This window comes from Bombina bombina, chromosome 1 (genome assembly GCF_027579735.1).
Source record: "Bombina bombina isolate aBomBom1 chromosome 1, aBomBom1.pri, whole genome shotgun sequence".
Taxonomy (NCBI): domain Eukaryota; kingdom Metazoa; phylum Chordata; class Amphibia; order Anura; family Bombinatoridae; genus Bombina; species Bombina bombina.
Window position 1 is genome coordinate 859,253,402 of NC_069499.1, and position 14,641 is coordinate 859,268,042.

The following is a 14,641-nucleotide window of genomic DNA, read 5'->3' on the forward strand; positions in this document are numbered from 1 at the left end:
GTCTTGCACTCACTTGCAAGCACTCAGCTAAGCAAAGCTGGAAGAGTTAGTTACCACATTAGGCTAAATGGGTCAAGCCCAGGTACCACGTCAAGTTCTCTCCCAAACCTGGGTCCCTAATACAGCCAAACAATGCAAGTTCTCAATCAAACAAACTGGGAGCAAGTCAAAGGTGCACAGGCTTATGGAAGCATGCCCAGGGCTGTGCATGTTGCAGGTTCATAGGAAGTGTACCCAGTCCAGTCTAAGAGTGCAGTCCCTTTCTGTGTTTATATACAGGCCCCAAAAGTGACTACACCTGCAATCACTGACACACAAGATAGAAACACCATAGTACCTCTATTCAGAGCTGCAGTGGCTGTCCTCCTAAAATGACGCTACAGACAGTGCACTAATTGCACCATCTATCTCTGAAAAACAGTGCTTTAGACTTGGCTCAGGGGTTATTAATGGAAATTTGGAGTTTCGGTGACAACTCGGATAGTGCATATATATATATATATATATATATATATATATATATATATATATATATGGATGATAGCCAATAAAAAACTTTGCTAAAAGAACATGAAAAGAAGTCTGATGAATATTGGGAACATATTCTTTGGTCAGATGAGACCATGAAAAAATTGCTTGGATCAGAAGGGGTCCAACATGTTTGACATGAACTTGGCCAGGACTACCACAGTGAATGCATACACCAACAGTCAAGCAGAGAGGTGGTAGTATGGTGATATGGGCTGCATGAGTGCCTGAAGATATACAAAAATACTTGCTGACAAGATGACTCCCAGTCTCCAGAAGCTAGGCAGAAGAAGAATATTCCAGCATGATAATGATCCAAAGCACACTGCCAAAATCACAAGAGTTTCTAAAGAACACAAAAGTGAAAACTATGACCTGGCCAAGTATGTCACCTGACTTGAACCCAATAGAACTCCTTTGGGGTATTTTACAGAGAGAGGTAGATCAACACAACCCCTCCAGTTAGGAGCAGCTGAAAACAATGGCCTCTGAAGAATGGAAGAACAACTCTCCAGAAATATATGCAATACTGGTATCCTCCATGCCGAGGAGGATTGAGTCTGTCATCAGAAATTAAGATGGGCATACAAAGTATTGAAAAAACGAAAGATTTTAATCTCATTAATGAAAGGTGTACTGACTTTTGTTGCATTGAGTTCCTACTGTGGGCTGTTTTTTTTTTTTTTTAATAGTAAATCTAAACAGTTTTTATTTTACTTAAGAGTAAAAACCCTACTGTAAAACATAGAAGTAATGCAATTACGGTAAGGTGATACAATTTTTAATAATTTAATATTTAAGTGATATTGCACAGGGGTATACTCCGTTCTGTGTGTGTATGTATGTATATATATATATATATATATATATGTGTGTGTGTGTGTGTGTGTATGTATATATGTATGTATGTGACGCTAAATAAAGTTTTTGATGAAAAGACCAGTGAGTGCCTTCCTTCATCGTGTATATATGTATGTGTATATGTATATATAATCTGTTTAGTCAAGTGTTCTATTCCTGAAGGAATAGTTGAAAAATAATCGGTGTAAAATGAGCCCAGTCCGAGTAATATAATGCAAGTCAATGGAAAGTATATCATGGAGAGTTAGGTTCTAGGCCCCTCTCAAAATTGAAAGGAGTAATGTAAGTAATATAACAATATATAATAATGTAATATATTTAAGGCCCTGAAATTAATGCTGTGAATGTAAACGGCAATATAAAAAATGTTTTTATGCTTTTGAGGCATGTCACTATCCATCAAGTAGGCAGGGGGAAGTTCTGTTTATCAGCCAGTGAGCAGTCATTTTTTTTTCTTTTCTGCATATAAAAAGGACAAGTTTTTTTTTTACATGCACACAAACATAACACTTCCTGTTAGCTTCAATATAAAAAAGGACAGCATGAAAAAACACTGCTCTTCTTATGTGCTTGATAGCTATTTTCATTTTTTTACAGTTCACTGTGCTGGCCCTTTAAGAAACCAAACAAATGACAAACTACTCACATGTACTGTAGACAGTATTACAGTATTCTGCAAATCTTTGGTTTTATGCCTGTAGAAAAACCTCCTAAATAGTGGCCACATGATTACTTGGAACAGGTGCTATTGGGAAATGATTGATATATATATATATATAATTACCATTAATAAAATCTAACTCATTATAGGAGTAACAGAGCAAATTGTGTGATGCCAAGAGTCACTATTTGCAGCAAGCAATGATTAGATACCTTGATCACATTAATTTTAATTCTTTCACAATTACATTTTTCATTTTCTTGGTGTCCTTTGTTGAAAAGCATACATAGGTAAGCTCAGGAGCTGGGAGCTAGCTGCTAATTGGTGGTTGCATATATATACTTCTTATCATTGACTTACTGATGAGTTCAGCTATGCTCCTAGTAGTGATTGCTGCTTGTGTAATAAAGGATACCAAGAGAATGAAGTAAAAATGATAATAGAAGTGATTTAGAAAGTTGTTAAAAATTGTATATTGTATCTGAATCGTAAAAGAAAAATGTTGGGTTTCCTGTCCCTTGAACACCCTAGCAGTTGATTTTGCATATGATTTTGGTGTGTAAGAATTCCAACTCACCACTCTTTCAGTCATTACATATATATATATTTACGTATACATTTGAATAAAAGCCTCTGTTCATATATTACTCCGTCAATATTTTAGCTAGGTGGGCTTACATAATGACTGACATTAAAAAAGAACACCTGAGGTATAAAGATGACATAAAAAATTTAAAGTTCCGAGAGAAAAAAAATTGCCCTTCAGATAATATCTATTTTTTATTGTTAAACCATGCAGCTTTTGATATATATTATAGGGAACTAAAATTTGATAACAAAATATGGGTTCCAGACCTTTATATAGATGAAATCTGATTATTGTTAAAGCTGTGCAGATTTTGGATAAATGGTTTATTGGGTAATGTTTTCAGTTTCATTACAAAAATACATAATTATTTTGTTTTCTATAGAAAAGAAAACAATTAAAGGGACAGTCAAGTCAAAATTAAACTTTCATGATTCAGAAAGGGCATGCAATTCTAAACTTTCCATTATAATTGTATCATCAAATTTGCTTTGTTCTCTTGGTATTATTTGCTGAAAGGTTAACCTAGGTAGGCTCTACTTGATTCTTGATCCGTCGAAAGCCGCCTTATAGTGCTTTTTTTACAGTTTTTCACAGTTAGACAGTGCTAGTTCATGTGTGCCATATAGATAACATTGTGCTCACTCCCATTGAGTTTTCATGAGTCAGCACTGACTGGGTAAAATGCAACCCTCAAAAAATTTCAGATAAGGGGGCAGTCTGCAGAGGGTTAGATACAAGGTAATCACAGAGGTAAAAAAGTGTATTAATATAACATTGTTAGTTAGTCAAAACTAGGAAATGGGTAATAAATAGGCTGACCATATTGCCACTTTAAGAAGGAACACATATGAAAAATACATATGTGAGGTATCTTATACAAAACCATTTCTTTAAACTGCCCTGAAAACAGCCCTGACATATGTATTTTTCATATGTGTCCCTTTTTAAAGCGGCAATATGGTCAGCCTAGTAATAAAGGGATTATCTATCTTTTTAAACGATAAAGTATACTGTCCCTTTAAATCAATGAATGCAGAATACAATATTTCTATTAAAATTCCACTGAGCAGGAAGTGAGCAGCTGGTGCGAGCCATAAAACAGCAGAATCTCAGGTTAAAGAGCAATGTAGCAACAATACTGTTATGTATTCTGGTTCAGCAAAATGGTGACCATCATTAATTAGCATGTAGTAATCATGCCTGAATTTTAATGCGTCATTAGAATAATGAAATCTCTCTAGTTAGCCATCCCAGGCCTCAGCAAATAAACTGAACCCTCCATCTACCCAACACAATCAGCAATTCAGCAAGATGAGATATAAAATTAAATATGACAAATATCTGTTACCAATATATCACTTTAGAAATACATGTATATGTCAGCTATTTTACAGCCTGTTATCTGTACATCGTGCTTTATTTTATTTTTGTAGAGTTTCATTTTATTTTCTGTTTTTATGGGCATTTATTTAGTGAACATGAGTGCATTTTCAATTAATACAGTGTTGGGACAATGTTGCTTAATGTGTTGCAGATAAAACAGTTATTTCATGGATCGTTAATGTGTTTAATGTGTGGAACATTCTATTAAAACGAGCGCTTATTATTTTTATGAAGATGTTTATTGCTATGTTTAACGGCCAAAGTACAACTTCATTTTTTGAAGGCCATAATAATTTATCAAATGCAAGTCTATTTTTTTTTTAATGCAGTTTTTGCTTTTCAGTGAAGATTTGGTTTATCATCAACAAACAGCCAAAGGCTTCTTTTCATTTCATGCTGAGATTAATAGTTGATATAAAAATTACACGTAGCTCAATTATACACCCTGAAATATTAACATCATTGACGATTAATATCAAGAAGGCAAAAAAGAGAAGATGAATTATGTAAACATTTAATGAGCTTTGATAACTACAACGTGCATTCTTCAATAGTTATTCTTCAATATGTAGTGAAACTATTCTTTTTTTTTTTCTTGTATTTTTGCATTCTTCTTAAAAAAATATATATACATTTCCATTATTTGATTTAATAGAATACTAATTATTGTGATATTATACAATCTTTATTTTTTGCAACTTGTATATTGTTGATACCTCCCATATGTTTCCTTATATGCACTCCTCTTATTTCTGTTCAGCATCTGCCTATTAAGAGTAAGGTTGAAAGTCTCTTTCAAACCTGATTTTTTTGTTTTGCTAGTTTGATATAGATGAAGAAAGAGGATTGTGAGTCCTCTTGGGGCCTGATATTCAAAAGTTCTCCACTCAGACAAGATGATCTAATACATCTCCTCAGTATTAAAGGGACAGTACACTGAAAAACTGTTTTTCCATTAATGTATTTTCAATCACTTGTTATACCAGCTGCAGAGTATAAAATATTTGATACATTGCATTTTCATGTTTATTTGTGTATATGAAGTACCTGGTTTGGTGCTTTGAAACCACAGCCTATTACAATGGGTTGAACTTAAAGGTAATATCAGATCTCATTATGCTATGTATGTATGTGGTACTTGTAAAGTGCTGCTAATTACCCATAAGGGTCTCAAGGCGCTGCTCATTTTATCGACCTCGGAAGGATGAGTGGACTTTGCTTGGGATCAAACCTGCAACCCTTGGGTTGCTACAGAGCTCAGCTGAGCTATCTGTCCGGGTCACTTTGGTATACAGATTTGCTTCCTTATCTTATAATTGTCTGGAATAACAAAGCTCAATACAATTATCATTTTATTACTTAACTATCCTGGACCCTACTGAGAGTGTAACTTCTTCTGCTGGCTGTGTTTACTTAGGCTGGTCAATAACGTATACTCCAGTATCAACATTTTCTGTATAGTTGGCTATACCACAGGATAAATCAGCTATTTCAAATGCTAAACTAGGAGTAAAGGAGCTACTTGTAAACAATTTAATACACTCTAGCATGGGAATGGGAATAATTTAAAGGGAAGAACATTTTTGGGTGACCTGTCCCTTTAAGAGGTCCCTAAAAAATGTTAGAAACACACATTTTAATTTGAAAGATATTTAGCTCACTATACAGGGTTCTTCATATGAAGAAGAGATGCCTACATTACAATATAAGGTTTAAAAAAAATCAAAATATTTTGCATGATTTCTTTCCATCTCAATGAGCTTTTGAATATCAGTCCCTTAGTGAGAAATATGTTTACTCCAAGAGCCTAGTGCACTACAAGAGTTTTAGGCCTTTGATATGGTAGTCCTTTAAAATATGAGAATATCTATGAACTAGCTCATGGCATTTATGTTGTAAAGTTTACATTGCCTGCTTGACCCGCTGCTTAGTTACTGATTAAAATTAGATTTAAATTAAGAAAGATAAACTGAAACAGATCTTCGGTTCTTGCAAAGCGATAAAACAGATGCAAATTAGAACATAAAATATTCTTCATAGTTATTAGTCAAAAAAAGATTTGATAATGAGTTATAGATCAATTTATAATTCACTCACTGTAATCCCAAACTATTGTACCTTCAAATAATTGTCTTTTAGTCAATGAAAAATAACTTAGAGGTATTTGATCATTTTACTAATCGTTATTTTTTCATTTGGGTGGCAACATGTATTTGTCATTAAGAGAGAGCATTTCAAATAAATTCTTGTCTAATTTTTGCCTAATTTTCATCAAATAAATTACAATGACAAAAGTGCACTAGTCTAATATGTGACAACTACCCTTCATCAAACGTATATTTCTTTTATTTATAGGACCAAAGACATGCCCAGATGTCCCAATATCGTCAGGATCACTCGTTAATTATGAGGTCACTGGTTCACATGACAGATGTAGCACGAGCAGGAATAATGTCACCCAGTCAACTAACTACTATTAACCAGTCCCAGCTCAGTGCACAGTTAGGACTCAACATTGGTGGTCCTGCCATTCCTCATACCTCTCCTTCTCCTCCTGCAAGCAAATCAGCAACACCATCTCCATCCAGTTCTGTCAATGAAGAAGATGCTGATGAAACAAATAGGGTAATTTTACTTACTTCCACAAACTTAATATCTATTTAGAGGCACGTAACCCATATGGCTTTAACTAGACACTAAATTGCTAAATTGTTGTATTTTTATCTGATTATTTTTTATATGCCTTCAGCATAGCTTTAGGGGCTATGAGGTATCTTTGTATAGTCTTGCAGTCTTTTCATAGCTTGTTTACAATATTGTTTACAACATCAGCAGGCTAATTACATTTTTACAGGCTAGATAATAGCAGGACATTATTATGAGATAATAAGATTTCTAGTATATCTTGGACTTCAGCATCTATACATATGTGAGAAGGGGCTGAAGCAAAATCAGTTAATCAAAAACGTTAGAACACCTGTAGCCCCGAGAAAGGTAATGGATTCTAGTGATATTATTCAATGCTATGAGTGATTCAGACCCTACAATGGTTGGGTCCACAAATCAAAACAAACAAACAAAAGTTTTTAAGTCTGAGTTGTTGTCTTCCGAGAATATTTTACCAATAACAGGGACATGTAACTCTAAATAAATGCAAGGTAGAGTGATGCATTCAAAGAAAAGATCAGTCTGAGAATAACATATAGATGTATTTTTTAAAGTTTCATTAGCTGTTTAAATATTGACAAAATAAGTGTAAAGTGTTAGTGTCTATAAAACAATGGGAGCTGCCATGTTGTAACTTAGGTTACCTTCTCTGCTGTGGCCAATTAGGGACAGTTATAATAGGTCACTAGAGTGTGCAGCCAATGACTGTGTGGAATATAACAGTGTTCTACACCTCCATTTCTAACAGGAACTGAAAATCTCAGTTTTAGAATGGAATGGAAAAGGGGACAAAATAAATTATATACAATTTATAATTTTATATTACCATCTTAAAGTGTTTAATGTCCCTTTAAGGCTTCAGAAACAGCTAAATCTGAGCTCTACTTATAGCAATGACATGTTTAAGGGATCAGTCACTGCTACAGACAAAAGCATATACTGACATGTTAAAGGAATTAGCCTCTTCCCACAAGTACCAATGAAAGTAAAATGCCCTGCGTTGTGGTGAATGTTTTAAATGTGCTAATAACTGTTTTATGTGACAGAATCTCAATACTTTGCTGAGGAGTAATTCTTGGTTTAATTTCTTAGGTTATTGGAGAGAAAAGAGCAGCCCCAGACTCTGGAAAGAAACCCAAAACTCCAAAGAAGAAGAAAAAGAAAGATCCAAATGAACCACAGAAGCCAGTCTCTGCATATGCACTGTTTTTTAGAGATACACAGGCAGCAATCAAAGGGCAGAATCCTAATGCTACCTTTGGAGAAGTTTCCAAAATTGTGGCTTCTATGTGGGATGGTTTAGGAGAAGAGCAAAAACAGGTATGGTATAACTTATATGATAAATATTAAATATACATTAAAGGGATATGAAACTCCAAATTTTTCTTTCATGATTCAGATAGGGCATGTGATTTTAAACCACTTTCTAATTTACTTCTGTTAGCAATTGTTCTTTGTTCTCTTGGTATCTTTTGTGGAAAAAAAGGGACGTATGTTTAGGGATGTATGTTATCCTTTTGCAAGACCACTAGATGGCAGCACTATTTCCTGTCATGTAGGGCTCCAGATGTCTACCTATAATAACATTTTTGGGTTTCATATCCCGTTAAAACTAAATGTAATTCCCCTTTAAATATTTGGTTATGCATATTCAATTACAGAACAAGAGGCAACATGAACAATGAGAGCACATTGCAAAGTATTGTTAATTATGAAAATTGTTTTTTTAATGGTTTATCCAATTTCTTGGAGATTTTGAAGCCTATCCCAAATACATTCTATGCAGTGGTTGCTTGATCAGTTTGTTAGCTTATTATATCCGTCAACAGCAAAACAATAAGATAAACAAAGAATGCATCATTGGACTGCAATTAAAGGGACAGTCTACCATAGAATTGTTATTGTTTTAAAAGATAGATAATCCCTTTATTAGTCATGCCCCAGTTTTGCATAACCAACACAGTTATATTAATGTACTTTTTACCTTTGTGATTACCTTGTATCTAGGAACCTTCTTCCAGCCCCCTGATCACATGACTTTGACTGTTTATTATCTATTGTCTTAAATTTAGCATTGTATTGTGCTAGATCTTAAATAACTTTCTGTGCCTGAACACAGTGTTATCTGTATGGCCCACGTGCACTTTCTGTCTCTTTGTGTTAAAAAGAGATTTAAAAAGCATGTGATAAGAGGCAGCCCTCAAAGGCTTATAAATTAGCATATGAGCCTACCTATGTTTAGTTTAAACTAAGAATACCAAGAGAAAAAAGCAAATTTGCTGATAAAAGTAAATTCAAAAGTTGATTAAAATTAAAAATACTATCTGAATAATGAAAGTTTAATTCATACTAGACTGTCCCTTTAAATACACATTTTGTAGAAAAATTACAGTTAAAATATTTATTTTTTTACGCAGGTTTTTTGAAATAGTGTTTAATGCATTCTACGTGTAGGCAAAAAATTAGTTTGTTAATCCCCTAATGTAATAATGATCATATTATTTATTAACACTTTTTAAACTCATGCTAAAAAGGTAGTAAAATCTGATTATTTTTTTATCAACATAATATGAATTGATAACAGTGAATAGCCATTAAACATGGACAAAAAAATATACATATTATTAAAAAAAGGAAATCACCCTAATATATTGTAACTAAAAGATAATTAACTGTATATCTTTTTTTTTTCAGTCTTTAAATTTAACATGAAGGCATTGTGTACAATTTTCTAAGACATCTGCTCCACACCAGACTTTCCTTGTTATGATTTAATGATGGTGATTAATCAAGCCTATTTGTAGCTCTATGCAACAACTGTCTCTTTGTTGAGTTGTGCAAAAAAGAATTCTTAGAAAGAAGCAGACTATCACGTGGGAAACAAGGCCAAAAAAAAAGAAAAGAAAAAAAACTTCCTTAACCATTTTATAATCCCCCAGTTTTATACTATTGGTCATTAAATACGTTTCTAATAAAGCATTACATTTTTTTTTCAAATATTTTTTTAGATTACAAATATAACAAATTTGCTTTAAAAAGTCAGTTTCATAGGGTTAATTATTTGAAGGCAAAATTATAAAATTGATAGAAAAGGATAATAAAGAATAAAAATGTTTAATTTTTGTGTAGTGCAGTATTGTTAAAAACAAACTAAAATGCTCTACAATTTTACTCAGAAGTATTTCTTTTTCTCTAGGTTTATAAAAGAAAAACCGAAGCTGCCAAAAAGGAGTATTTAAAAGCTCTTGCTGCCTACAGAGCAAGTCTTGTTTCGAAGGTTAGTCCTGAAATAATTTTAATGGACATTAGATTTGGAAATTTTGTGTAATGTATGTAAATAAAAGCTATTTATATATGTTGTTTTTTTTAATGAAAAAAAAAATAAGGTAAAACTGTTTTGATTTTGTAACTAGCAGAATGTCCTCATTTACGCACAACTAGTCCATAGTCTAGCTGTTAAAGGGACAGTGTAGTTTAAAATAGTTTTTCCCTTAATAGACTAGATAACGAGTGGAGTGCTAGCAGTTACATGCAAGCGAAAAGGGGTTTATCGTGGGGTGTTTGCTTGCATCTTATTCTTATTACAAGTTGAAAGTAAACGTGATAACTTGGGCGCTATTGAAGTTAACGCGTGTGCTGTTAGCGTGACCTCAGAGCTCTGGTTTCATAAAACAAATTTTTTTTACAGACAGCCTTTTTCAAGACAATCTATAATTAAACATGCAATATATTAATCCAAGGTGCTACAAACGCTATGCACGTTAGATTTACATATAACAATTTTCAAACAAAATTGCACCAAACCCCACCGGAAACCCATTAAAATACAGTTTAAACTATACTGTTATAATCTGTAATTGCACATTTAAAATATATATAGATATACAAACAAATCTGTCACTTTATCCAGCAGAGTTTGCTATATATATATCTCAGTAATGTTATTTACAAATATGTTGAACATGCTGATGGAATTGAGTATATCTCAACAAAACCCACAAAAATACATTAAGAATTGGCCACTATTGTTATGATTCAGAGCAAGTTGCTTATACTGAGGGGCTGAACTGAACAAAGAGAGAGGCACGATGGATACACATGGATATACTGTATGTTTAATTATAGATTGTCTTGAAAAAGTGAGGTGCAGCCACATTCCTCTTAGCACACTGGGCAAGGAGTCCACATCTGGTTTCCCCCATCACCCATAGGGAGACTTCCCCAGGTTCATATTAATTTGCATACAAAGAGAGAGAAGGGCTCTACCAGGAACGAACAACAGCTCATCAGCTAGTTCTATGTCGATTTACCACCCGGAAGCAGTCCCATAGGGAGACTTCCCCAGACTGATATACTTCAGGAAAGTTTTCCTCTGTGAAAAGCACACTGGTCTAAAAGAGGCTGCTTCCAGGTGGTAAATCGCCAAAGAACTAGCTGATGAGCTGTTGTTCGTTCCTGGTAGAACGCTTCTCTCTTTGTATGTGTATATATATATATATATATATATATATATATATATATATATATATATATAATTTTTGCATAGTATCATTTTCATTCAGATATAAAGGAACCATGCTTATAACCGTAGTAGTGATCTCTTAGCATAATTTCATTTTGGCTCAAGAGACTTAAGGGATGAGTTGGCAGCAATTATCTAGCAACAATAAATAGCTAGTCACATCTGTTCTTTTTTATTACATGCTATACAGCTGATGTGTCCAACTTGAGTCTTCAAGTCTTAGTTCAGGAAACTTAATCAAAGAAGTTAAAATAATTCACAGATCTTTTTTTCTTCTAAGCAATATGATACTCAGATTCTGGACATTTTTCAAATATGAAAACATGTATTCTTGATTTATAAGTTCACTTTGATATGTTTTTTTACTACTATTGTTATTGGATTTGCTAATATCATAATGGATTAAATAAAGTATAGTGTATACAATATTCCAGATTTGTAAAGGAAATTGCATTCTATACTTTTAAAGCTTTTACAAGTGCATTTTAACTTTTTAAAGGCATTTACCACATTCATTTAGACCAGGCTTATATAATCTAGGTCCCAGATACCATACTTATATTCTAGATCCCACTATCACATTAGACACTATTCCTGTATGTTAAACCATACATAATGTTGACTCCTTTCTGTTATGTTTGTGTGTGTAATGTTCTTTTTTCCTTTTTGAAGTATGTTTATAGAGAAGAGTTTAGTTTTTTTAAAATTGGTCACAGTGTAGCCCACTTTATTATACATAAAAATTATTTTTTTGGAGAAAACTTACCTGATAAAATTTCTTGTCTTTTCATAGGCTGCAGCAGAATCGGCTGAAGCACAAACAATACGCACAGTTCAGCAAACACTGGCATCTACCAATCTTTCCTCTTCTTTGCTGCTGAATTCCTCCCTTTCCCAACATGCATCAATGGCTGCACAAAATATGCAGTCAATCCCACGGGCAATAGCACCTAAACCTCTAACAATGAGGTTACCTTCTAGCCAAATTGTGGCTTCTGTTACCATTGCACCAAATATGCCATCCACCATGGGAACTCCATTGATGAGCAGCATGGGTGCACCAATGGTTGCCAGTCCTCCTTCTTCTCAAGTAAGCCCATCTTTACAGAACCAGCAACATCATATTCAGCAGCTGCAACAGCAACAGCTTCAACAAATGCAGCAACAACAACTCCACCAGCATCAAATGCATCAACAGATCCAACAACAGATGCAGCAGCAACATTTTCAGCATCATATGCAGCAGCAGCTACAGCAGCAACAGCAGCAGCAGCTACAGCAGCAAATGCAGCAACAGCTGCAGCACATACATCTGCAGCAGATGCAGCAGCAGCAGCAACAGCAACAGCAACAGCAGATGCAACATATGCAGCACCAATCGCAAATGTCTCCCCAGCAGCCTTCTCCTGCCCCTTCCCAGTCTGGGGTGCCTTCCCAGATAGCTTCACCCATCCCACACATTGGTAGCCCTCCCCCAGCACCTCAACATCATCAGCCTCTGATACAATCACAGGCACAGACTCAAGTGTTGTCTCAAGTCAGTATTTTCTGATAAACCAGTGTTCTGGATATGTTCATCTCTTTAAGGGAAGGTGCGTACAGTGTAAATTATACTTGCAGGTTATGCAAAGGTGCATAATGAACAAAATTATTCTCTTAAATGTCTATTAGATAGGCAATAAAGAACTTTAATGTAACTGTGTATCATATTTAGCATCCTATAATTCAGCTCTCTACAAAGTAAAGAAAGCTGCCTCTTTTCTTGTGATGCCTTTTTAATTTATTGAAGATTTTCCTAAATATGTGAATTATGTGGTCTGAATATATTAAACCAGAAATTCACTATAAACTGCAAGGCTTCTACTATGAGTTGAAGCTCTCTGTGCATTCTCTGGAGAACCACGTGCATTGCAAAGTATTTGAGACTCACAAAGACTTCATCGCAGTTGTAACTACCTGTAATGTAAAAATGTCACAATCATGCAAGTGCATTTGTACAACATACATAATTTAATGGCAATTTTTTGTCATTTAAATATGTAAATCACAGATGTTTGCCAAAGTTCTTTTTAATTATTTTATTTTTGTCTATGCTACAAAAATCAATTGCAAATCTCATTAGCAACCAAATTTTTTTTTCTTTTCTTTTTTTTCTTTTACATTTCACTGTACCAATGTGTTGATAGGTTACTTGTTCCAACATGTTCATTTTAAAAAAAAATGTTTGGGTATTATGTGTAGGCGTAACCCTCATCTTAATAAAACAATGTATTTTTCAAAAGGAAATGCACTTATTAAATGGTTATTACATGAGCTAAAAATACCTAATGCTAAAAATACTGTACTACCAGTAGAATATTTAAAAAAGGAAACCCTATGTGAGTTGTATATATTTTCTTTTCAGGTTGTAAGTTTTATGATAATTTGATGTAAATTGTTTCATAAACAAGGCTTTAATGTAACACTGGTTACAGAAACCATTACTTGCTACATTGCTTATTGTGTTTTTATGCTGTTTTATACTTTTTTATGAGTTCTGATAGCAGCAGTTAAGTTGTTTGTATTTTGCTTAACTGAAAAAAAATAATTTTATCTTGCGATAGAATAAACACATTTCTGTAAAGGTTTGCATGGTGTTCCTTTATTTTTTTCAAGGTTTATCATTAACACATTTACCACTCCAGCTGAGGACCAAAAATGCAGCACACATTTGCCAACTTCTTGTATATGATGCATTGTGCCTGTTCACAAGATACATCACTTTACAAGACACTTCACTATTATTAGTGTTTACTTAATACAAAATTACACACATGTGTGTAGGGTGTGTATGTATGTATGTATGTATAAAATGTGTCTATGTATGTGTGTATATGTATATGTGTGTGTGTGTATATATATATATATATATATATATTAATGTTTTTGTGTGTATATTTATATATATATATATATATATATATATATATATATATATATATATATATATATATATATATATATATACATATGTGTGTGTGTGTGTGTATATATATATATATATATATATATATATTAAAAAAAAAATAGAAACCAAAAGACTAGCCTATCCAGCACACACTAATCCCAGAAAACAATTGGATTTAACCCCCTAGAGTAAAAACAAATGATATAGCAGTATATATCCCTCATCAAATCACAGCTAAGAAAAATGAGAAGCAAAAAAGCATTTATTGAAAACGGTCATCAAAGCGGCTATGCCTACACATTAGTACAGATACACCACAAATACCATAGTGCACTGATGGGAAAAAACAGGAGAGAGCTCTCAACTAGTATTAGATATGTATACCGTGTATACACAACAGTTATGCAGACCATTCCCACAACAGAAACACAAGTGTAGAAGGATTAATTGTCCAGTGAGGCAAATTTATGAAGTAATAATCTG

The 14,641-nt window shown here is 33.6% G+C and overlaps 1 protein-coding gene across 1 annotated transcript in view; it reads left to right on the forward strand.

Moving 5' to 3' along the window:
• Positions 1-13,834, forward strand: part of TOX3 (TOX high mobility group box family member 3) — a 171,321-nt gene extending 157,487 nt beyond the window's left edge. The window contains exons 5-8 of the mRNA XM_053692564.1: positions 6,378-6,647; positions 7,782-8,009; positions 9,886-9,966; positions 12,005-13,834. Of these exons, the coding sequence (XP_053548539.1) occupies positions 6,378-6,647; positions 7,782-8,009; positions 9,886-9,966; positions 12,005-12,763 (1,338 nt within the window). The 3' untranslated portion in view covers positions 12,764-13,834. The remainder of the gene's footprint in view (positions 1-6,377; positions 6,648-7,781; positions 8,010-9,885; positions 9,967-12,004) is intronic.
• The last annotated feature ends 807 nt before the right edge of the window (positions 13,835-14,641 follow it).